Here is a 27,045-nt window from a genome sequence, read left to right as displayed (position 1 = left end):
TCCCCCCCCCCCTTCCCACCCCACCCTACTAGTGAGATTTTCAGATGTTCTGAACTCTGTGTGCTAGATTGTAAATTGAGTTGGACATTTCCAAGAAAGAACTTTTCCAATATTTAAAATATATACAGACAACTAGAACAGAATTTAGCTTTTGCTATTGCTGTTGTTGTCATTTCTTTTTCGGGTCAGATCGGCTCAGACAAGACCGTGCACACCCCCCTGCAGCAATCTCTCCTGAGAGCAGCATTTATCACTTTACGAGGCAGAAGACAGGCTGAACACCTGAAACAGATGGCCTGCTGCTTTCCTCGCACACTTCCCATACAGCACAGCCGCCGCAGGAGCACAGCATGCGCACAGAAGATCAGCTGGAGTCTGCTGACACTAAAACCTACACTTTACACAATCTGGAGAACCCCATTCACCATCTGAGCTTCATTTCACATCCTTCCATCCAGAGCAGCGTGTAGCGACATCAGTGTAAAATAAATATACATACCTGACCACTCAAATGTTTGGAATCACTTGTCATGTTAAAGCATGTTAAAGCAGCAGTATGTGAAAAAGTAGTAAATCTTGCTCCTGGGCTCCCCCTACAGTCAGGAAGTGGAATTTACGTTTCACGTTTTGAGTCGCCACTAGAGTACAAACTGAACACATGCGTTTCTGGATGAGCTAAGAGTTACAGAACCATCACTGAAGGTGAAAGAATCACGGCTCTTGTGAATTTGTCTTTCGCACTTGCACACACCAGAGTTACATAGTGCAGTTAGCAGCATGCTGAGTCCAGAGAGACCACACCACAGACTCAATCCTGCCTATGGCACGTTAGTGGAGAATGAAAATGATAGATTAATACAGCTACAATATTGCGTAAAATACAAGGTTATGTTGTTTTAACAGTGATTTAAGCAAATGAGAGAGAGAGAGCACACGCTAGAAAAGAAGACACACACAGACACACACACACACACACATATACACACACACAGTGAGAGAGTGACAACTAGAGCACCCTGACTGGCCTCTCTTCATGGTTATTTGACAAATGAGGTTTGTGCAGGGCGCCTTACATATAGATGAACCTACTGATGCGGGAAACCCTGTTGTACTTATTCTCCTGTTGCACTTTACTTCAGCGTAAGTCGCCACGCAGAATCTCTCGGCTCGCCGCATGTGGGCGTGTCTGTGACGTTTTTGAATTCAAATAAAGCAACAGATGTAGTCAATCATAAGTTTAGTATTTTACATTTTTAGTAAACCTCACTGTAATCAACAGCTCTATAAATCCATATTCCGCCATTTTCAGCTTCACCTCTGGGGTTAAAAGGTGGCTGGTGTGTGTGTGTGAGGCTCGAACATGTGTATAAAGTCCAAGCCTGCTGTTCCCTGATTGGCTGGACGCAGTGCGGCGGCTGAATTCCTTTAAATAAAGTTGAGCTCTGCTGAACTTTTTTTTTTCCGGAGGGCGGGGCGGTGTTCAACGCAACGCAACCCAGTATGCACCGAGGCATGTGGCGACTTTCTCCATTGAAATGAATATAATGCGTTGGGGCTTAAGTGCCAGAGGATGTGCACCCCAAGGTACCGAACTGGCCTTGGGCCCCTAGACAACGACTGGTAACTAATTATGCGCGACGACAAACTGTGTAAGCTCCCCTTTAAATTCTGTAAGAAGCAATGCAGAAAAGTACAACTACGTTATGAGAATCTCTCTCACTTTTATCTTTTGTAAGTAAAACTCCGCCATAACTATCTCGTAAAAGAGTAAGGTGATTCTCAATGTTAGGAACAGCACAAAACAGCATATACAGCAAGTATGTTTTGTATCTTGAACTTCATGGATATATGTATGGATTTACTTCAGAATAAACTGCATCTATTTCTTTTTTTTTCTTCATTTTTTTATACAGTGAACACAATGAAGAATCTGTCTCAGTTTATCTTGGTCACCGTTCATGTGCAACAATGGCTCAGGTGTTTACTGGTTAACAGTGGTGGTAGCTGTACTCTGTCATTTGGCCCAGTGTGAAGGAAACAGCCATTACCCCATTATGTTCTACAATTACCTTTTACTGTGGCGCTGTATAAGCGTCTAATTTACAGGCTGCATTAGTGTTTCCACTGAGATGCAATAATGCTGCATTTATGCATGCCCCTGAAAGGCCCACAGAGAGACTGCACAAATACACACACACACATCACACACACTGCCAGCATTGTACTAAGAGCCCACGCTCCTCAAATATGTATACCTGCATGGCATTATCTCCATTAGGGTCATGGTGACTAAAACAAAAACCTCAAGGGGAATTGCTGGAAATTCCAAGAAACATTTAGACCTATAAATATTCCCCTTACAAACAGGCAAATTACAACTCGCCAACTAGAGTAAACAGTACAGCACACTTTTATTCTGTAGCTGGCTTTGTCCACCTTTGGCGAAGGCTAATCCAGTTCACCTCTGTAGTCGGAGATATTACTGATAACCAGGGCTGTACCCAACCAATGTTCAATGTGAAGTTAAACTATTTGTTCGTATTTTTCTCTTATATAATGATCTTGTAATCAGAAAACCCCATTGCATAAGTTTCAGTGCTGTTTTCCACCACATCAATCAGCACACTCATTTCAAATTCAGTATAAAAGAAGCAGCAGCAGCATTTAATGTATCATCTAAATTGCAGCGTATATTAAATACGAGGCCTCATATGGATTTGTGGAATAATGAGACAGACAGCATACTTTTTATGTGTAAAATAAGACTATATAGTCTATTTTAATGAATCAACAGGTTAGTTTAAAATAAATTAACAGCGCTGCCCACTATTAAATGTGAGCAGGCATAATAGGCAACTGATTGTTCTTCTCTATTAATATTAAATAAATCTTAGCTGTAAATAAATAAATAAAAATATTCTTTTATAAAATATCGAAGATGATACAACTCCAAATCAGACGAGGTTGGGACAGTCTGCAAAATGCAAAAAATAAAATAAAATAGAAGCGCTTCTAACCTTTTACTTTCACCTTCATTTGATTTCAAACAGTATGAAGCTGAGATATTTCATGTTGTATCTGGTCAACTTAATTTAATTTATTAATAAACATCCATTCCTGGGTGTTTTAAGCCTGCAACCCATTCCAAAAAAATTGGGACAGGGAAATAAATAGCTGGAAAAGTATGCGGGACAAAAAAACAGCCGCAATAGGAGCTAGGTTTAGAAAATGTTCCTTAACGCAAAACTGCAAAAACTTTAGATATCCCATCATCTACAATCTATAATATCATCATATTGGATGCTGGTGATCTTCAGGCCCTCAGGCGGTGCTACATCAAAAACAAGCATAATTCTGCAGTTCTGCAGAATCACAGCCCAGAATGACTCTCCAGAATCAACACAGTTCACCATGCAATCCAAAAGTCCAGCCGTTTAGAATTGAATCTTTTCTGGGCTAAAACTCAAAAAACATATTTTGCTGGTTTACTCGTTTGAAAAACGCCATTTTCAATGTTGTAAAAAAAAGAATTTAACTTTTATTTAACTTTGATGAAATTCCCCTTTAAAAGTCACTTATAATCTCTAGATATCATTATTGCTAGCCCATCATAACACCCACTATGACTAATCCTTGTGCATTTCTGTGATTTCTGTTTTACAATGAAAAGCCCTCAACTGCTCAACTTGAATTGCAGTCAGCAGATGGTTTTGCCACTGACGATTAAATTCTTCGACTTTAAATAGTTGCCGTATTAAAAGGATCCATTTCTAACACCATTTCCTATTGAGACAACAGTTATATTATTATCCATACTCAATTTAACATTTCTTCACATGCTACGATTTAACTCAGAGCAGTAGGTAACGTTTTGATTTCCCCCCGACATCACCAGAGCCTTCAGAACACTGTCATCAGAAATACAGTAACCGCAGTATGGCACTACGTAATGGCAGCTATCAAAGAGAATCTGCTCGAGTGTCTGCCTCATTCTGGAGTTTCACTGGAAAGCCAGAATTCCTGCCATTCCCGCTGAACCCAAATGAGCTTCCCATCCAGAGAAAGGGCTGACTGGCGGCTTTAATGGATTAGGTATTGACACGTATAATGACACAGGATGAGAGATTTAAAGGATGATCTAATCACTGGGATTTTTGGAGGTCTTAGACGGGAATTTCAGTCATTCTGACAGATGGAAGTTGAAATGTGCTCATGAGCTAAAATCAGATTTGAAACACGAGTCAGGCTGCACTAATATCAGGAAGTTTTCGGAATAGGAAAATTATATTAAATTACTTGAAACTGTAATTACTGTAATTATTCCACAGCTATAAAACCTGAAATTAGCAACACTTTTTACAGAGCGACACATACTCTACAGATATAGGTTAAATTAATATATTACAGCAATATTTGAGATGAAAACTTGTGCAACACTGTTAAAGGATTGCGCCCTACAGTAAACTGGTCAGTTTTTACTCCACATCTTTTAAAAGAAGGTTCAAGAAGAGTTTGTTTTAGTATAAAGGGGCATAAATGCTAAAGTTGTTGCCGAGGGTGGGGGGTGGGGGGCATATTACTGGGTATGGGGAAGGATAAGGCTCAATAAAGGCCAGCAAGTAAGAACAGTGGTGATTTACAAAGTGGCAACTATGAAAGAAGACAAGAGAGGAGAGAGATCAAACCTTCTTATGTAACTCATTGTTGAAATATTTGATTGCAGGCCATTTTGGAGCATTTCTGTTGGTTTATTCAATACAAAATGTTATACAATGTGAAGAATAGCTGTAAAAAAAAAAGTGCATGACAACGACGGTATACTATATGTAAAAAGGGGGTTGAAGAAAGAATGCTGTGAAGGTTGTAAACATCTCTACCCCTGTCATTTAGGCTTGCAAGCAGGAAACAACAGCAACAACGGATGTAGATAGCAATGGATTAACAACGTGTTTGTCATTGTAAGGCTGATTATATGGTCCCAAAGTGCACACCTGTGGAAAAAGCAGTTACATTGGCACTGGGCCCAAGGAGTACCACTTGCTCACTCATCAACACATGTAGGAGAGCTGTTTCCTGTCTGTGTAGCAGGTCATGTGACACTGTGCTGTCTACCTACTACACCTGGCAAGGTGCTTAACGCCAGTCTCACAAGTATAGAGTGGATCATGTTGGCATGATACACTTAGAAGCTTTATTATCTGTTTAGCATTTTTACCCGGCTACACATTGATCAGTCAGCCGTTCAGGGGTGGGGCGGACCCTTTAGGTTTTTTTGGGCCGCTCTGTATTTTCGTCAGTGGACTTAAAGGTATTTTGGAGGCTCTGAGATTCAATACCTATTATGTGGACGCACAATTAGCCTGGTAATCAGAGAACATCTATTGTTCATGGCTGTTTGGCTGTTAACGTTTTTGTTCCCTAGCGTATGCACAATGGGAGGTGATTTAGTGTGGTTGTCTACATGCGTCCTCATGTTTAATCAAAGTCATTAATGTTCTTAACTGACGCAGTCCCAAAGGTTACTAAGTTCACTGACACTTGAAAAAGAGCAGAGTTTAAGGATTTCTGATTTTAATGCTTTAATAAATCATTTCTGATTTGTGACTTTTGTGAAGCTTTAAATATTAAATTCTGATCAATGCCGAATTTATATAGCTCCCAAAATGGTATTCTTTATATTTTTAGCACGCTAAATAAAGCAAATGAACAGAAACAGCATTAAAAATGCTGCAGAAGTATATTTCATACAGAGGAGTTACATCAATAAACCATGCAATTTGACCAGAAACGCCATACAATAGAGTTCTGTATGTAAGTACATTATTACTTATGATGTACTTACTTACAGTCTATATACAGACTATATGGATAAACGGCTGAATGGAAGGTTTTAGCCTTTTCTTTATAATGTTTTCCAAGATATGTTCACTCAGAATAATATATAATAAAGTTTACACCCAAAACGTACGCACCAGACATTTAAAAGACAAATAAAAAACACATACTGTGTACACACACATGTCCCTATCTTACCTCTCCATTAAAAGTGAGCATGTGTATGTGGGTTAGTCAGAGAGAGAGAGAGAGAGAGAGAGAGAGAACAAGAATAAGAGAGAGAGAGAGAGAATATGTCTGTGTGTAAGTAAATTCAGTGCCAAACCACTACCCCCTCATTACGCTGCTTCTGTTCCTCCATAGTGGCTCCACTGAGGCTAAGGCAGCAACCCCCCCTTCACACACACACACACACACACGCACACACAGCCTTACTCTACCCCACTCGCACTCCCAGCGAAACCAGCACCAACCCTGCCATTAGGGAACCCTGTTACCAAAACGGCACGGGTCACAAAGTCTGGAGAGTTTTACTGCGTCATCACATTCCCACTGCGTTAGCGTCCCCTCGCTGCCACAGCTCTCTCTCTCTCTTCAACTCTCGCGTGTCATCAGTTTTTGGGGGGTGTGAGTGACTGCTACATAACCTGCTCAGAGAGGTTAATGTGTGGACATGTGTGTCTTATATAGACGAGATACTATATAAAAAAATATATAATAATTACGTTTTTCATGCATTTTTGGCATTTTCTCCTCCACCAGTCCTCCACCACATACTGCTTTTGGATAAATGTATGTCACTCCTGGTCAAAAAATGCAAGCGGTTCTGCTTGGTTTGATGGCTTGTGATCATCCTTCTTCCTCTTGATTATATTCCAGAGGTGTCAATGCAGTTATTAATCGAAAATGAATCACATGACAAAACTCACAGTGCTTGGTGACATATTAACAGTTTTATTTAGCAATATAATGCAGCAAAGCTTACTGTTGAGTTCAGAAGGTAGATTAGCTTTTATTCATGCTGAAGTTTATGCTCTTTCTCTCACACTCGCATGGTCATGCACTCAAACACACACACACACACACAGCTGATGGCACGTTTTCACATTTTAAGATGTTGAAGGTGGAATATGGAGCTACACTAGCATTTATTTCCTCTATTAAAACTTAAAAAAAAAGTTAAACTGTAACTCAGAACATTATAATATTCTAGTTTAAAAAGCATTAAAAATACCCTGAGAGATTATAATACAGTAAAATAAAAGGACCTAGTCTTCTACATGTTTTTCAAACTACACCATTATTTTTCTACCCTTTCCACATATACAGTTAAGTACCAGCGCTTAAAAAAAATGTAATCATGATTTTAGTCACAGAATATTGATTAATACAAATTTTTAAGGGATTGGCACCAATAAGACAAACATTTCCAAGTGTTTCCAAGGCTGATTCTTTTATTCATGTTTAAATACTCATGATCAAAAGCTTAGTCTTAAGAAGGAAAAGTGTGATTAATCGAGAATTCCAAAATTCTATTGTGATTGAATCAAATGGGGAAGATTGATGAGTACAGAATGCTTTTTGACACAGAGCAGTGATTTCCATAAACCATAGTAGCCAAGTAGAGAAAACAGTGAAGTCATGTGACTGAGGCACACACGCACACACACACACAAGGACTGGCTTCTTCAGTTTTACTCTGGTGGAAGTAAACAAAAACACTTCCCTCTCTCTCTCTCTCTCTCTCTCTCTTTCGTTCGCTGGCTGGCTGTGGCTGCAGCCCGTCTGACAGACAGATCACGTGAGAGGGCGAGAGAAAAACACACAGTGTGTTATTGTAGTAGTGGCTGGCAGCGTATCATTTGGAGGGTGGAGTGCTGATCAGGTTTCCCCCCGGGTTCGCGATCGTGCTAAAGAAAGAAAAGAGGCCCAGCAACGCGAGCAGAGCTGCTGCCGAGTAATGCAGCCTAACACAAGTGGTGGTTAACCACGGAGAGCTGATACACACACACACACACACACACATACATACAAAAGAGTAGGAAATCTGTAGTGTCAGTATGTGCATTCCAGTGGACGTCATACAACATGTATGTATGCAATCTTATGATTTATGAAGAAAATCCCATCACTGGTTATTGAGTTTTAACTGTGCACTCAGTGCTCACTGGTCTTCACAGACTCTGTTTACTCCTGGGTGATCCGATCATATGCGTCCAGCACAAAGTACAGGTCTCAAGGATGCACCGTAATCTGATCGGTCAAACCACACTCAGAGCTTATCAGAAAGGTCAGAGCTGCATATGATCAAATTATTATTGTAGTGTAAATGCTGAAGCACCGCTCACTTTAACCACATCACTGCCTCTGCCAGAACATACACAATAACCGCAAGAGCCAGACCACACCGTCCATTGTCTGCACGAGCAAAGCAATCACAAGGTAATAAATAAATAAAGATCATGGCTGGTGCACAAGTAAAACAAGCTGCGTCATCTCTATTTTGGATTTGGGACTTTGGGATTTGGTGCAAAAAAAAACTAGAAAAATCTATTCATAATCGGCCCCATCTCAACTGAAGTGTTGTAAGCAATCTGATCACAAGTTATCATTTAAAATGGGAGGTGTGAAATGCTAAGCATTTTGCAGATTACTTGTGGCATAATTATTATACAGCATTTATAAAGAAGTGCAATTTAAACAATCAATACTACAGTCATTTCAAAGGTGCTCACTCAAGTATTTCCTTTTCTTTAGGTCAGTTCCTTTTCTTAAGTGTAACCTTAAATGTGCATCACCATGCTCACTGCTATCATACACCCTGCAAACACTCAATTTACATGCCTTTCTTCTGCATTGTTTATCTTAATGCAAAGGCGCTTAAGAATATAACTGTGCTGATGGGTGTGGTGGTGTGGCAGCGGAAAACACAGGTGCGCCACTGACTGATTTGAACCCTTAACAACAGTCAACAGTCAGATGTTCAAGGCTGTCTTGGCAACGACGGTGCATGAACATGCAGGTCAATTTTCCCTAGTGCTGCACTGTTGAAATACCAATCCACCAAAGTCAAAGCACACCTGGCAAGTAACATGCAGATTGGTTTATACTACATTACACCCCAAACACACCCATGAGTAATTAAGAGAATTAGCACGTCTATTGCATATTTTGAGCCACACCAGGCATAATTTTTGTGTCCTCACAATACAAAAACACACCCTAAATCTGAAGCTCAGATCGAAACACAAAGACTCAAAAAGCATGCCCTTCTTTCTCTAGTTAACATTAGAAATGATGCACCAGTGAAGGTCTGCAGAGATCAGACATGCAGAGATCATCCTTTTGCGCTTCTGTCCCCAGCACTTTGTGTAATGCAGTACTGTTACAAATTAACGATTAGTCAACAATCAAATTTGCAGTTGACAAATTTAAATAATTGACTAATTGTTGCAGCCTTAGTACTTTACATTTAATCTGGTATTTTTCATAGATATCCTTTCTCGTTCCTCATGTTAAATTGTACATAAATAAGGAAATATGTACTAGTCCAGCAATCAATAAATTTGGTGACTTGGATGCTCCGGTATATACTGCCAGACGGCATCAGTTGCCAGTTTATTACTATTCACTGTAAAAAAGGCTTCAAATATACTGCAGGTATATTGAGACCTGGGCCATAACTTTAAAATGGCACATTGTCAGGGCTTAACAAAAGGTGGAGAAGCAAAGGAAGTCACAAGAACTCACTGCTACTCACTTAAACTGTTTACACATGTTAAAGGTCAATTTAGTGACAGATATTTAGGAGCTCCACTGCTCTGAGCTTGACTGAGCGCCGTCACTCAGTTTATGGCACTGCCTCATGCTGCAGACTGACTTAATGAGGCTGAAAAGAAGACCGGCACCACGACTACTTACTACCTCACATAAATGAGAACAAGAAAAAAGAGAGAGAGAAAGAAGAAAAAGAAAAGAAACACCACGGGAATAATAAAAGCAAGTACTTATTTCATTTTAAACATACCGACCTGTTCATAACCTTTTAAAGTATGTTACATCGTCTCAGTGGGACAGAGTGTAAATGAGTAGTGGGCAGAGAGAGACAGCATGTGTGAAAATATGAACATGAGGCCTGCCAAATGTAGGAAATTAAAGAGGAAATGTAGTGCAGCACATATATTTAGAGTTTACCTGTTACACAAGCCCCATATCCAGCTAACTGCAGGAAAAACTTTAGAGGCTATTAGCACCTCTGATATTAACTGAGTAAACTGGAACTGGAGATACCTGGCCAAACAACTTGATGACTGTGGTCTATTTGCAGAAAGTTCATTTACAGGGTATGTTTATACTTTAAGTTCTTCTGGTCCAGACCAAAAATGGAAAAATGTTCTGATATTGACATTAAATCAAAAGATGAAGCAATTCCAGCACTAGAGATTTTGTGGGGCACATTTTAACCACAATTACTGGTACAATGTCTAGTATAATGACTCAAAACTCAGGTCAAAAAAAGATTTGCAGAGGAGATAATAGGTCATGTTTTAAACAAGTAGCCGATGTGCTAACAACCTCACAGGGGTAGCGATACTGGATGAAGCAGGTAAACAGTATGCTAACAACCTCACAAAGGCAGCAAGGCTGGATACGGCAGGTAGCCAGTGTGCTATCACTACTGTTTGATGGGGGGGTGGTAGCCAGTATGCTAACAACCTCACAAAGCCAGTATGCTACCCACTTAGCGTTAGTATTAAAGAGGAAGTTAGTATTAAACAGTGGGAGAAAACACACCAAAAAAAACCCTTCAAAACTCATCAACTGATCCGGATCAAAGAAACAAACTACAGGTGTAAAAACGCCGTGAAAAATGAGCAACGAGTGGTCCAGCGGTCTAAAGCGCTGGTCGCAGGTTCAAACCCCCGCTCATGCAGCTTTGCCTTCAAGCTGCCGCCGCTCAGAGGGAGCAAAATTGGGCCCTGCCCCCTTCCAGGTGGGTAGATGGCGTTCTCTCCCCACATCGCTCATACGGTGATGTCCACAGCACAGGGCGTCTGTGAGCTGATATATCAGAACCGAGTCGCTGTGCTTTCCTCCAAGCGCGCTGGCTGCTCGGCAATACTGCATCAGCAGCAGCTCGAAAAGAAGCGGTGGCTGATTTCACATGTATCAGAGGAAGCATGTGCTAGTCTTCACCTTCCTGGTGTGTTGGGGCATCACTAGTGATAGGGGGAGTCCTAATGAGTGGGTTGGCTAATTGGCCGTGTAAATTGGGTAGAAAATGGAAATAACATTATAAAAAAAGTGACAAAAATTAATAAAAATAAATAAATAAAAATGGCATCCAAGAATGGTTCTTTTAAGTCATCCCACAGAAAAATCGCTTTTGGACAAATATGGCTTACATTAGATGTGTAAGTAAAAAGGGTAAATAAAAAAAAAAAGTTAAAAAAAAAATATAAAAACAATTAAACCATCCACTGTGCTCCTGCAGAAATATATCCGATGAATTTAAGCAAACGTCCTGGGGCCCAGTCAAGTCCAGACATGCCCTGTGGTCTGCAGGCTATGTGAGGAGTGTAGTGGACTGTAGAGCACCGTGCAAAGTTTCCTCCCTTTGTTTCGCCTGAGAATCGAGCCCGAGTCAAACCGCCGCGAGGCACATAAAAAAAAAAAAAAAAAAATCCTGGCAGTTAATCACCTTACATGGTAAAACCATCAGTGCTAAATCAGTCCCTCCAGTTGTCGATTTGCTTAAGCGTACCTCTGCAGGGGATCATTCTCAACACATTCGTAATTTTACTGTGTACACAGTGCAAAGTCACAGCCACAGCCGAGCGCACAGAGCGCTGCTGCCAACAGCAACTACTGAGCCCAGGAGATCGCTGGAGCCCTCACAGCCTTTGCCCTGCATTAGTTATATGAAACACTACGAGTGTGTGCTGGGAGGACTATTGAGTCCAGAGCTTGCAATACTGTGAGGAAATTTACAATGCTCTGACTAATGTCCTTAAATGACCCGTGTTCACATTCCTGCACAAGCTGAATGTATGAAATGACAACACCTATTAGCAGCAGAGCAGCAGAGTGTAGAAACACATTTAAATACAGATTCACGCACTGATCCGAGCTGCTTAGACAAGTCCAGACCTGCTCCTCACCTCTGGCCACACTTTAGGCCAGGGCTGTACCATACCCTGCAGAGAAAACCACCTTTAACCACTTTAACCACTAATCTTTTCTGACCACACCTGTCTGCCTAGTCTCTAATGTCTGTCTAGACATCAATGTCTGCATAGTGTCTGTGCAGTGTAAGAGTGAAAAGACTGGACACTGGGACTGCACCAAAAATTACAAAAATTACATTTTAACAATTTTTAACTGTTTTTAGGTGGAAATGAATCAAGTATTTTCAACTCTTTCAAAACAAGTTAAAATATTTTCTTTTAAAGGATAGGATTTGTTCATATGACATTTTTAAAATGGAAATACCTTTATAATAAGTGTAGTGTTATACACTAGAGGCCGCGCATTCCTTTAGACTTAATAGGGTATAGTTTTAAGGGGCAACAATCCTTGAGAGACAAAAAGAAAACTTTATTAGCACCATCAACTATTAGACCCCCCCTTCCAAACTGGTCCCCAGGGATGTTCCAAACAGTCCTTATTTTTACTGTCTCTATCCCTGTTTGTTGAGTTGCATTGGAGCAAAAATAAATAAATAAAGGCCAGTTTATGACCCACATTTAAAAAAAAAAGTCTGCAGAAATATTTATGAGAATGTGAGACATTTCTGCAGAGTACGCAGCACTAAATGCTACTCATTTAAAAAGAACAGTGGTTTTATTCCAGGGTGGACTAAACATAAGGCAAATACAGGCTTTGTTCACATTACACACCCCAATTAATCAATTCCAATTTTTTGCTCAGATCAAATTTGGCAGTTTTACTGGTTCACTTTTATAAACTGCAGTGCTTGTCATGTGAATTTTTAGTTTTTTGTTGGGGATCAAATCACATTTCGATTTCACTTGTCTGAATAATATGCATTGTGATCAGATTTTGATTGGATGATTCAAAACCACTGAAAAAAAACTGTCCAGGTGGTCAAAGATGGATATCCCCCATATTTAAAACAAACGTACACAAAATGTGCTCTATCTTATACCCCTCCAAAAGTTTATTTTCATGCCTTGTGCCTGCATCATTTAAAAAGTTTGTTTAGAAGTTTACAAATACATCTACACTGATGGTTTTGTTAGTCTGAAAGTGAGATGTGTTTAAGTCAGTTTCTGGCGTACTGTTATTTTGGTGGCGGAAAACACAGGTGCACCACTGACTGAAATAAACCTAAACAACACTCTTGGCTATGCAGGTGCACCATGGCGCACAAACCCAACTTTTACATCAACAATAAAGAAAATACAAAATAACATTGCTGTTCCCTTAAATGACCCGCTCACACACCTGTACACTGTAAACGAGCAGACCAGTTTCCTTAAAAGGAAAACGCTGATAGGTTTATTTCATGTTACGGCCAAAACACACCCATGATTAATTATGAGAATTTGAGCAGAACAAGGCATAATTTTTTGCATCCTTATGCAACCAAAGATACACTGACACACCCCAAGCTGCATGGTGCACGGTTGTAGGCTCACCTATAGATTGCTGTAATAGGGGCAAACCGGTTTCTATTGAGGAAGCAGAAATACATCATAACTTATCTTTATAGACATAATTATTACTATGATTCCTGGCTTCTATTTCTTGCTCTCTATATTTCTTTTGCGTTTTTTGAGTGTTCTTAACGGTACAGGGTAGTCTGTTCTCTTGCAGTTGGTCTAATCTTTTGTTTTTTTTTTACACAGCTGATAAGAGAATGCGGGAACTATTTATTGCTCTAGGTGTTTTAGAACCCCTAACATTACGCTAACTGTTCACAGTCTCGTGGAGCAGGACAATTTTGATGAGAAATATCATTTACGGGAAATACTGATCAAGGCACGCACATGAGGACACTGAGGAAGTATAAAGAGAATCCAGTGAAAATACTGTATGTTCAGTTTCTACACAGGTAGAGAAATGTATGCCAGGTGTGACAGCCCATTAATACACAAAATCTGATTTGAGTCTTTAACCTGGTAACATGAACATGTTTAAAGGTCTGCAATGTTTTCTGCTCTCCTTCTATACATCTAGCAAGTCCAGTCATGTTTGTAAGCCTGAGGCAAAAGCAAAGAGTGCTTATTACACATCTTCAGTGAGATAGTATGGACAGGTAAGACCAGCACATCTTAACGACTGATCAATTTAAAACTCTGTGGCATAAATTATATTTTTGGGGAGAAAAAATAAATTCACACCCTTATGTGGGAGCTTTTGTTGATATAGCAAACTTTTAAATTAGATGTGTTTAGAAGGGAAGCATTTAAAACATTAAGTTAAGGAAGTCTACTGGACTAAACATGAGATCCACTGTATTATCATAATGATCCAAAAAAAAGAGGTCTACATGCTTAATGTTGCTCTTAAGCAACAAATAAAAAAAACACTGCTTTAGTAAACTTACAAGAAGAATACATGTTTTTAATATTTCTATTCATGACTTGTTGTATATGCCTCATTGTGTTGTGTGTGGAATTTAGATTCTCTGGCCGAACCCGACCTCACCCAAGGCCACTTTTTATATATAAAGCTATGGCATGATAATCACAATATAGCAAAGTAACAAATCAAACTGTTTTTAAATAAAAATGAATCACAGGCTTATAATGACAGTCTATGGGGCAGGTCAGGTTGGACTTGGGCCAGGTCAGATCAGATCAGATTTTTTTGGCCTGATCTAAGCTCTATTTGTGTATAGTTTGGTATGAAATAGTTTAACAACCAAAAATATGGTTTTGTGCCCGAGAGCAACACCATGTCACAGATGGTTATAAAGTGTATTTGAGACGAAATAACACAAGATTAGTCATTCATGCTTTCAATCTAATGCTTCACTGGTGAGCCAGCTTAATCACCCCTTACTGTCTAGTCAAGGTATGGAATTCTAGACAGGAGGACAACATGTAACATCACGAGAGGCAATCTATCTTCATGAAGACTTGGACAGTCTTGGTCCTGGCTCAGTCGTTGCGAGGGAGAGGAGAAAGACACCTTCATTGGGGTATGTGTCTTTGTGCAGGCAGAAAGAAACATTTGTTAGCGTATGTGTCTCTGTCCAAGCCGAATAAATCACTGTCCGACTCAGACATATTAACAGAGTATTACTCACCGTCCCACCATTCACACAAACACCTCAAAACTTTCACCACTGCAAAAGACGGATGGGTTCATGCTAATGGCAGGGAAGAAATGAAAAGAGGGAGAGGAGAAATGAAGGAGAGTGGGAGACTCTTGCTAAGCGTCCTGGGGAATTTCTGTGCCAAGTAAAAGTAAAGTTTCCATGTTTCCATTTATCAGAAGAACACATGCTACGCGAAACACACGTGGGATAGTGCGTAGTGATTCTGATGAATTTTCAGAGCAAGTTTTATGGTGCTATCATGCCTACCTTGTTTTGTCTGGACTTTTTGGTTTGGTCTTAACCAACATAGCAGGTGTAAAAAAGGTGAGGTGGACAAAAACACCGAAATTTGGTTTAACTGAACCATCAGCCGATTCATCTGCAGAGTGAAAACATTTTTAAGATGTTTTAGACGTTCAGACCAAGTGCAGGAAGTTAAGGCAGTCTATTATCACCCATTAAACAACAGAAGAAGAAAAAGTACTGGTGTTGTGCCCAATCCCATATGCGTGCACATGTGTCATGTGTCAGGCTGCAGTATATGTGCAAATTCTTACAGTCAGTACTTCAGTATCTATTGTACCTGTAGATTAAATCTTATACACCCACAGAAATAAAGGAATCAGAGGGTAATCTGATATGCTCATGCTTCTGTGTGATGCACACAAAGGGAAAATAAATTCTGGCAAAAAGAAGAATTTAGCATAACAACTAGAAAGGTAACTCTGAACTGAGCTGAGAACAGCTGATTCAAATCAATCCGTGCAAATACAGGAGGAAGATGCACCAACAGAACGAAGCAACATGTTTTAATCCATACACTAATCTGATGGGAAAAATCAACATGGAAACTTATGCCCGGATCAGACTACGCGATTTTAGCCCGATTTTGACCCGATTTAGTCGGCGCCGACAAATGACGTGCGTCGGATCCGAATTTTAGTATAGTGTGACACAGTCAAAGAGCAGCAATTTGACGAGCGCTATTCAGAGCTTCTGACGAAAAGACTAGCATGTTAGATTTTTTTTTTTTATCGCCTAGTTTGACATATTCCGCAACGTGCTCTCTGACGCTGACCAATAGGAAGACAGAGCGTTCTGTGGCACACAGATGTAAACACGAGGGAAAAAAAGCGAGAGGGTGCTCCTGCAGTTTGCTGGACCAGAGAAACAGAAGAATATTCTAATAATCATCTAGTAATCTACTTGATGTATTTAATTCATGAAATATTCTGTTTACAGGCACTTAAACCTACGAAGCTACATCTTTACCATACCTTAAGTTCTCTCTGGAGTACAAAAAGCATGTCCTGGTCACCCAGGAACGAGCCCACAGTCGCTTTTCCCTCTTTTTTTTTTTTCTGACCACAAAAGCACTTCCATAATGCAAAGGGCTTCTGTAGCCGTGATTGTCAGATTCTCTGCTTCTCTCCAGCGATGACCTACGAACTTACGCGAGGACGCGGGCGATGATTGGTCGGTGACTAAGATGTAGTGTTGCCAGTCCCCCGAGTACGCCACGAAACGAAGATAACTGCTTAATCTGACATAGTGAACAATGTGAGGGACAAAAATGTCATGTAGTCTGAGTTTGGCATTAAACCTTGGTTCAGACACTGGTCTTGATTTTCAGGTGTAAACACTTTCTTACACTCAAAGATTGGTGTCTCCTCAGTGGGTCATTTACAACATATGTTGTGAAGGACACCACTGAAGAGTTTTTTTTTTTTTTATGTGAGAAATATTTCAGTCAGTCCTTGCACTCCTCCAGATACACCTGAGTATCTATATAGCATCTGTCCTACGCTCTGCTCCAGTACAATCAAAACAACCAAACATGCTCTCTCCAGATGTGTGTGCCTGTGCATGTGTGCATACAGGGTCAGTCAGTTCACACACCTGCTGGCCTAGGGCATGGAACTACACACTGGACAACACTGCACTGGCATGAACATACCACCCCTCCCCCCAATTATTCACCACCATGCAGTATGAACATCTGCACACAGATATTCATCTGAAAACAACCAATATTATGGTTCCACAAACTGTCAATTTCTCTAAATCGGTTTAACCTTCTATAACGACTCTTATTAGTGAACCTTCACAACACAGAGCTTTTAATGCTTTACACAACCAATCACACTACAGCACTGTTCATTTGAGTGCGGGAGGCTTGATCCCTTAAGTTCCACTGCTACCTGGCTTTCAAGCCACAAACAGTCCTATTACAGTCATAAATAGTCCAACTATCTATTTATCCATGTATTCACTTATTCACATCATATTAATTCAAAAATAATGCTTGTGTCTAGAGATGGAATATTATACAAAAAAATATTACTATCTGACCAATAATAGCATAAAATGCTGGATGCTTTAACAAAAGACATGTGTAAATGTAAATATTGTTTATTATAATTCGGGTGAAAATTTGTTTCCATGTCTCTATTAAATTTTTATATGGCATCGCTGAACAGGGACATTATTAAGGACAATATGTGGCAATCGAAATTGGCAAAAAGGCTGTTTGTGAGTTTGGCTCAATAAGTAAAAAGATAAAAAAAATTATACTAAACAAAGGCTGTATATTTATATTAAGTTAATTCAGCAATGGTAGCCGATCCTCATTCACTCCACACCCCTCCTCCCCAGCCCTTAATCACACTGTTTATCAGAGCATTGCTTTAGATAATGTAATATTTTTGTAATTATGCATATAATTCATAAGTTTTTTATATTTATGCATTTTAATGTAATCATTATTAGATACTTAGTCATAATTATGAGATACTGAATTATAATGAAAAGATTGTTAGTCATAATTTAGATTGTTAGTTATAATTATGAAATTCTAAGTCATAATAATGAGATATTGAGTCATAATCACAAGATTATGAGATACTAAGTCATAATTACAAGATTATTAGTCATAATTGAGACTGTTAGTTATAATTATAAGATGCTAACTCATAAATATGACTATCTTGTTACCAAAAACTTTAATTGGGATATCCCTACTTTTTACCTCTGTTTAATTTAAAGCAAAGTTCTCAATCCTCTTACAGATACTCCTACCATTACTGTGTCTCCTTTAAATGTTCCATTCCAGAGAATATAGGCTTTGTTTTGTAACAAAACCATGTATGTATGACAGGCAATAAAAGAAATGTTATTTTTCACTTCTGCAATAAAACAATGTTTCACTGGAGTAGCACTGAACCTGCTTTCTTCACAAGTAATACAGGGCTCGGGCTACTTTTTAAAGACTGCTTGTAGTTGATACTCTTCAGAGACAGGCATGTGTTTGTCCAAGTTAGTCCAAATCAACGCTTACTGGTAAGGGAGAGGTCTATTTGGTGGGAAACGGGAGAAACTGTGGGAAAAACAGTAACAGCTTTAAACATTCGACCATTTGTGCAGAAGAATGTTTCCATCTTTCAAATTATTTATTTTTGTTTATTTCCCAAATGTATGCCTCATTAAATGGTGTTAACAGAAAGACAGGGATCTGCTTAAACCCTCCAATAGTAAGCATGAGTTTAGTTCCCGTGCACCTCATTTATTTAATAATAACCCTGACTCTGTGATTATGACACTACACCTCTGAACACAGGTTTATGCTACTAATCAGGACAGCGTTTATAACACGGTCGTACTAAATGGGCCATAAAAGTGCCCAGTGTCCATGAGTTGGAGCTGAGTGGGACAGATTGTTTGGTTTGTCACTGGTCATTACTTCATGCCTGTTCACACACAGCTGACAGGGCTGGGAAGAAATTACAGTTCAAACTAACAAATATTTCACAGGAATTATAAAAGTATCTCCATCTTACACACACACACACACACATACACACACACACAGGCCAGATAGAGTGCAGTGGGTCAGGTCTGGGTCATGTGTATGTATGGCATGTGTACGGGCATGTTGCTTGGAAGACTGCCACAAGACCAAGGCCAGAGAGTAATTCAGTGTAAATCAGACACATGACCGGACTGTACTGTCAGTGTCTGACACTGTCTGCTCATGTTTTCTTCCTTTACGATCAGAAGAAACACGCAAATTCACATACAACATGTAAATTCCAGGATGACAAGTGTGACTGGCATGGATGTGTTCACACCTACCTTGTTTGGGGAAAAAAAAAATCAGATTTTACAGTTTACAGTGGACCAAAATTTTATGAAACTAAAAGATGTGGTCTTAGTCCAGATCAACTGAACCGAACTGTTTCGATTGCAGGGTTAAACGTTTTTGCACGGTTTTGACATAATTCACATAAATTACAGGATTTTTTGGCAAGCTATCGTCATCTGACGAACAGCAACATAAAAGAAAAAGAACCAGTGTTGCATCAAAATCAGTTTTTTAAATACCTTTATCTTTATATTTTTTAATTATTTGATTTATTGTTGCTTATTTATTCAGTTTGTTTTTTTTTATGTACTATGTTCTCAGTTATCATTCATTTTATAATTTCTTATCATATTTATCATTTTACTCATTTGGCTGAGAGGCGTTCTATGAGTGCCATTATCAGCCGGTAATGCACTGTAACCGAAGCTCTCCATGTATTACTCTGCCACATAGCAAAATCAGAGAAACTGATTCAGAAACTAAAGTGGTCTCTTAATTTTTTCCATAGCTGTAAATAAATTGTACTTTTCTTTGAAAAGCAAGACAAAATACATTAATTGTCATTTTTAAAAAAGTGAGAGTAAAGTGACAGAAATTGCAAAAAAAAAAACAGGTGGTTCAGCCTTTAGTTAAATAAATTATTTTGTTCAGTTTCGGTTTTGAAAACCGAATAATGTGGGTACATCCCTAGAATATAATGAACAGTGGCTTGTTGATGGTAAGCAGATGATTTGAACATCTGCTCATATTAACAGTTCTAAAGTCTACTGTACACAACTGATGCACTCTTAAACTCTGTAATAATCAAGATCTCTGCAATAAAACAGACTGCACATAATAATTACAAAGGAAACTGGGGTATAACTGTCTCCCGAAGACAAAGTCTTTGAAAAAAGCAAAAAAAAAGCAAGGAGCTTCTAATCTCAAGTGGAAATAACTGGCCTATCTTCTAAAGAACCCAGGCCTGCAATCTGCAGCATCTCTGGCTTCCTCTATAAAGAAAACAAAACAACAGAAAAACATGCAGCGTCATGCTTGTGGTGGTGTGAGCAGAGATTGCAACATAATGATTATGCTATCAATTCAGTCCCCTTTGACAGGATCTGAAAGCTGTTCTGTGTGTGTGTGTGTGTGTGTGTGTGTGTGTGTGTGTGTGAGAGAGAGAGAGAGAGAGAGAGACCCTTCTCTGAATCGGCTGGTCAAAATGCAGGGTGTGAACGTGACAGATTCTATCAGAAAGCAGCAGATCCAGCCATCTGAACATCAGCAGAAGCGCAGTCTGAGCCATAGTCTCACCTTATCCTCCAGTCTGATCAGCCTGGCTCCAACCGTGTGGAACTCCTTGTCTACACCTTTTTCTGTAAAAAGACAGGAATGTGTTTTGTTAAAGGAGAAATCCGATGTAAAATGGACTTGGGGAAAAGCAAAACATAATAATGAATACAAAATTTGGTCAAATAACCCCGGCATTCTGAAATACAGAGCTTTTAGCCGATGCTCAAAACAGGCTAACAATGCTATTGATAGGAGCATAGCGCTACCCATGCAAAAAAATGAATATTTTTACACCATTAACAAACTCAAAGTAGCTTTAAATTGAGCCACGTTGCCAGGAAGTTAATCAGTGAGGACAAACAAATAGGTAGTAGGGGTGGGCGATATGGCTTTAATAATATCAAAAAAAATAATAATATCACGATATTTCAGGGTATTTTTGCGATAACAATATACTTGGCGATATAGGAAAATTAAAATAGTTCATTAATTTCAGGAATATAGTATAATAGTATAATCATAATGTGGCAAAATAAATAATATAGCATAAAATAATATAATGCAGCAAAAAATATTCCAGAACATTTAGTGCATGCATATAAACTGCAAACTAAAACAATTATACAATAAATACACTTAAAGTAAATAATAGACTACTTTTAAGACAGAACATCCCTATTGTCACAATATGGATTTTTAATATCATGATATTTCTGTGTCACGATATATTGTATACGATTTAATATTGCCCACCCCTAATAGGTAGCATATGGAAACAGATTTCTAATAGCTAATTAATTTTGTGGAAATACACTAATATTGTAGTTGTATTTACCACAAAATTCTAATTCAAATGCAATCTGTTTCCCTATCCTACCTAATCATTTGTACTCATTAGTCAACGTATTGTGACTGAATTGTGTGTATAAACAGTGTTTTTAATAAACTACTGGTGCACTTTCTCTTTTTGAGCTGCTGTTGATGCAGCACCTCTGAGCAGCCAGCACTCGGAGGAAAGCGCAGCGACTCGGTTCCGATACATTAGCCAACAGAAGCCTAGTGCTGCAGACATCACCCTTTGGAATGATGTGGGGAAAAAGAGTGCCATCTACCAACCCAGAGAGAGAGCAAGACCAATTGTGCTTCCTCAGGGCACTGGTAGCCAATGGCAAGTTACATGAACAGGATTCGAACTAGTGATCTCCTAAACATAGTGGCAGTGCTTATCCCACTGGACCACTTGGAGCCCCCTACCTGTGCATTTTCAAAGTTCTCATTTTAAATGTGAGGGCCTTTGAATTTCTACCAATGAAGTGTAGAGCTGCTTTGAATTCGTTAATGGTGTAAAAATAGTGATTTCTTTGCATGAGAAATGTTATGCCCCACTGCTAGCATTATAAGCCAGCTAAAAGCACTGTATTTTGGGTTGCTTGGGGCAAATTAACTAAAAGTTTGAACTCGTTATGTTTCACTAAACCGCAAGCCATCAGTGTGCTGATCTGCAATCGCTAGCTTTGTGTAATGAAGCTGGAACATCAGCTGTACGACTGACTCTAAGCTTCCTCACTTTAACTGCAGTGTAGGCTAGTGCAGAATGCAGAATGGGTCCTTGGGGGGCTGCTCTTTACAAGTACAATATGTGGCGACACAAAACGCTCTTAAACTAAATCAATTCTTTCAAAGTTGTGGGTGTTGTAACAGACTGACTAATGTGTACCTGGCAGAAACAATCCTGGCTTTCCCAGCGTGTGATCCAACCTGGGAGGGAAAAACAGCAGGAAATGAATGAACGAAATATGCAGTGAGCTTTTCAGAATAAGTTACACAACGAGACATGGTGTAGAAAGATGGAGGGTGGAGGTCGGGTGAGAGAAAGATAGCTATAGCTTTATTGGATGGTGTTGTTCTCTCACCGTCTCTGGAGCTCTTTAATGCGGACCATCATGTTGAGGTGGCCCTGGGAATACTGCTCTATCACGTCTCGCACGTCGTATGGTTTCCTCGCTTGCTGCAGAGCCCAAAGAGAAAAACCGCGGATAAAAGCTATTGTCACCACTGCCGAGCATTTCTGCGTCCCCCTGGGCCTCCACTTCCACGCTTTGTTACTGAGACAGAGGGTTTGTTCAACAAGTAACCTCAACAAGAAACTTCATTCAGGATCATTTACTTGTATTTAAAGCTATAAATGGCCTCGCACCTGTGCATCCCTCAAAATAACTCTGTGTTCAGGTTCAATACACAATATTACAGTCTGATTAAAGTCTTCTGCAAATCTGCTGGAACTGTAAAAAAAAACAAACAAAAAAAAAACTCTTGTCTTATTTTGCTCCTAAACTGTGAAACTCAATTACACTTTTTTAATAGGTGGACAAATTTTGCAACCTTTTATGAAGAACATAAGGTCCGACTTTAAAGTAAATGTCTACAGTGTCGTGATAAAAGTGCCCTCTTACAGATTTCTTTTGTTTTTGCATTTTTACCATACTATACATTTTTCAGATTATCAAACTAACTTTAATATCAGGCATATATATATATATATATATATAAAACACTTTTTAAATAGTCTTTTTAAAACTTCATTTATTAAGTAAAAAAACTATCCAAACTAATCTAGTCCTGTGTGAAAAAAGTGTTTGCCCTCCATAAATTAATTGTAATTAATCACAGTTTTTGGAAAGTTGAGTTCAGTTTTACTATCCACAACCAGACCTGATTACTACCAGAGCTGTAGAATCAAGAAATCACTTAAATAGAACCTTTCTGACAACATGAAGCAGTTTTAAGATCTAAAAAAAAGCAACACATTATGCTGCAATCTAAAGAAATTTAAAAACAGACAAGAAAACAATGTCATTGATCATCTATCAGTCTATAAAAGGATACCAAGTCATTTCTAAAGTTTTGGGACTGCAGCGAACCACACTAAGAGCTATTACTTACAAATGGAGAAAACATGGAACACTGGTAAACCGTCCCAGGAGTGGCAGGCCGATCTAAATTATTCCTAAAGGGCATGGACAACTCATCCATGAGGTCCCAAAAGAACCCCAAATTACATCTAAGGAACTGCAGGCCCCACTTGCCTCAGTTAAGGTCAGTGACAATGATTCAATAATAAAAAAGAGACTGAGTTAGAAAATGGTCTCCAAAGGCTCATCTCACATTTACCAAAAACATCTTGATGTTCTCCAGAACTTTGGGTAAGTATTCTTTGGACTGACATGACAAAATTGGAACTTTTTGGAAGATATGTGTCTCGTTACTTCTGGCGTACAACTATCAAATCATTTCAGAAAAAGGACATCATACTAAATGTAAAACATGGTGGTGGTAGTGTGATGGTCTGGGGCTGCGTTGCTGCTTCAGGGCCTGGACAAATTGCTGTAACAGATGGAACCAGGAATTCTGCTGTTTACCAGACAATCCTGAAGGAGAATGTCTGACCAAAATTCTTCCACAGAGATGTAAAAGACTCGTTGCCAGTTATCGGTAAAGGGTGGCACAACCAAGTAATTAGATGTAGGGGCAAACACTTTTTCACACAGGGCTAGATTGGTTTGGATATTTTTTTTTATAAATAAAACTATCATTTAAAAAGTGCTTTTTATATTTACTCTGGTTATCTTTGTCTAACATTATTTTTGTTGATAATCTGTAGGGTAAATACTTTTTTCAAGCCATTTTTACTACACAGTATTATAACTGTGTAGTAACACATAACCAATCCATATTTATAGTTATAGTGTATATAGTGTATATTTATATTTATAGTGTAACTACTTGTGAAGTACGCATTGTTTTAGATTAATTACTGTTGTACAGTTTATGTAATTACATAAGTGTATAAAGATCAGTTAGACATACATACATAAATACATTCTTTCCAAAGTTCTATGTCTAACACTGGCTAAATAGAAATTAAAATTGTCCCTGTTCTTCATGCGTGTTTTGGATGTATCATGGCTGTTGTTGTTTCGTCCTATTATTTTAGTTTTTTTGACAGTGTGCTCGCTGATAGTGTTTGGTAATCTTCAATGATTTAGACCATGTTCTGCACATTATGGAAAACATAGGGCCCTAAATTTGAACTGTTCAGAAAGATTACAGAACAAAGTCTGAATCCCATAACTGATAAAGCTCTCCAGAACACTAACAGGAGCTTCTGCTTGATCTCACACACTCTGAGGTTTAACAAGAAATATAGCCTCTGCTGTAGTCTGGAGAAAAAAAAAAACTTTTTTAACATGAGCTCTCAAAGTCACATCATGAATCTTTTTGAAAATGCATCTCGTCTTATCTTATGTGTATCTTTTTTTTAAATAGTCTACATCACTGTCTGAGTTTACTTTAGTTAATACTCCTGATTTCATTTATGTGACCTAAATATGCATCTCCTCTTGAACTTTACCTGAAATTTCCTCCTGGCTACAAAGTACTGCATCCTCCTGATGACTTTGATTGCAGATCTGTGCGCATGGGAGAGCCTGGAGAAAGAACACAGACAAATAAAGAGATTGTAAACAGACGACTCAGCAAATCCTCCTGTCTGAAGTGTGGACCCAGAAATACACTTAGCAGATTCAATAATACATTAAAAAGAGTGACATCATCCACTTGTATGCAACACTGCACAGATAGAGTAGGTCAATGTCAAGTATGAGGAAATATGCTTTTGCTTTGGTTGTAAATCAGCGTCATCCTTTGGAGTCATACCTTCACTTCTAACTGGTTTAGGATTGAAATAATTGTAATGACCTACTTTTTTGTTTTTATGTTATGAAAAGAAGGGATTTGCTTTGTTTCAGGCAACTTACAGTAGATATTACTGTTATCAGTGATTGCAGAGCTGTGAGATAGCAGGATTCCTTGCATGTCTGCCTCTAAACATCTGACCTCTAGATTTATCTCTGACTTCAAAGTGCTGCTTCATCTGCAGCTCAGCGCTGCACACGCAGACCTACAGAACACCGACTTTAACCTTTACCAGGAGAAAAGAGACAAGAGCAGAACACACAGGAAAAGAGAAGAGAACTGAGAGAGTAGAGTACAAAGAGAAGAGAAGAGAATAGAAGAGACAAAAAAGAATAAAGGAGATGAGAAGAAGAGACAGGAGTACAGGAGAGAAGATGAGAAATGAGAATGCAACAGAACAGACCGGAGGTGATGAGATGAGGGAAGAGAAGAGAAGAGAAAAAGAATAAGATATGTAAAGATAAGAGAAGGACATAAGAGAAAACAATACAAAAGCAGAAAAAAGGAGGAAAGAAGAGAAAATTACATGATAGAAAGGAGACAAAAAGAAATGAGAAGAGAAGAGCAGAGAAAATAAGAGAAAAGGACATAAGAGAAAAGGAGACAAAAGCAGACAAAGGGAGAAGAGAAGACAAGAAAGACAAGAAAAAGAAAGTAGGAGACAAAAAGAGAATACAGGAGATGAAAGACAGGATGATAGGAAAGACAATAATAAATTAGAACAAAACTGAAAACATATAGACTGATAAGAAGAGATGGGATAAGATGAGAAAGAGGGAAAAAAGAATAAGAGAGGTGAAGAGTGAAGAGAGAAAAGAAGAGAAGACCAGAAAAGGACATGAGAGAAAACAAGACAAAAGCAGACAAAAGGAGAAGACATGAGAAGAGAACATGACAGAAAAGGAGAACAAACGAGATGAGAAGAGAAGAGAAGAGCAGAAAAAAAGAGAAAAGGACATGAGAAAAAAGGAGACAAAAGCAGACAAAGGTAGAAGAGAATACAAGAAAGACAAGAAGAGAGAAGGAAAGACAGAAGACAAAAAAAGAGAATACAGTAGATGAGAAGGCAAGACAGGAGTATAGGAAACAAGATGAAAAGTTAGAACACAGAAAAAATGTGGACAGATAGAAAGAGAAGGGATGAGATGAGAAAAGAGAAGAGAGAAATGAGAGATAAGGCTAAGAGGACATGATAGAAGAGGAGAGACAAGAAGTAAAAAAAGGGTAAGAGAGAAAAGTAGATGAAACAGACAAAGTGAGAAAATAAAGGAAAAGAACATGATAGAAAATGAGAAAAAGACCTCTTTTGAGGTTAAAAAGAGGTTGTCACATCCTACTGATAGCGAACAAACAAAACGTACGTCATAAACGTCTGGCCCTGAGGAATGCTGGCTCACCCAGACACACACACACACACACACACACACACATATACACACATATACACACACACACTTATAAACACTGTCTTTTCAAATTCTGCTTTTGCTAAAACACAACATCACGGTTCTGTGAAAACCTGTGTGTGTGTGTGTGTGTGTGTGTGTGTGTGTATAATCCCTGCAGTGGAGAGGCCACATGTTGGAGTCTTTGAGGCCGGCTCTTTCTAGATAAGCCTCGCTCTGAGCTGTCACTGAGATCTGCTTCATACAGCATAAATCACTGCCCTCTACACAGGCCTTTGTGAGGCTCCGGCAGGAGACGGCGTTGTTTTGACTGCTGCTCTCCCCTCGTCTTCAGCCCGGACCCT

General features: G+C 38.9%; 1 protein-coding gene across 5 annotated transcripts in view; it reads right to left on the bottom strand.

Moving 5' to 3' along the window:
• The window catches only part of kcnq1.2 (potassium voltage-gated channel, KQT-like subfamily, member 1.2), a 191,500-nt gene that overhangs the window by 50,106 nt on the left and 114,349 nt on the right, over positions 1–27,045 (bottom strand). For 4 of the 5 annotated variants that reach the window (XM_022672433.2, XM_022672432.2, XM_022672434.2 and 1 more), the window contains 4 exons: positions 24,952–25,027; positions 22,454–22,548; positions 22,258–22,298; positions 20,562–20,623 (listed from right to left, as the gene is read on the bottom strand). In XM_022672433.2, the coding sequence (XP_022528154.1) occupies positions 20,562–20,623; positions 22,258–22,298; positions 22,454–22,548; positions 24,952–25,027 (274 nt within the window). Of the gene's footprint in view, positions 1–19,514; positions 20,258–20,561; positions 20,624–22,257; positions 22,299–22,453; positions 22,549–24,951; positions 25,028–27,045 lie in introns of those variants that run through there. The other variant, XM_022672435.2, reaches the window with a different exon arrangement.

The sequence above is a fragment of the Astyanax mexicanus genome, chromosome 2, assembly GCF_023375975.1.
Source record: "Astyanax mexicanus isolate ESR-SI-001 chromosome 2, AstMex3_surface, whole genome shotgun sequence".
Lineage (NCBI taxonomy): Eukaryota > Metazoa > Chordata > Actinopteri > Characiformes > Acestrorhamphidae > Astyanax > Astyanax mexicanus.
The sequence above is the reverse complement of the archived record's forward strand: the minus strand, read 5'-3'. Positions and strand labels throughout refer to the sequence as shown.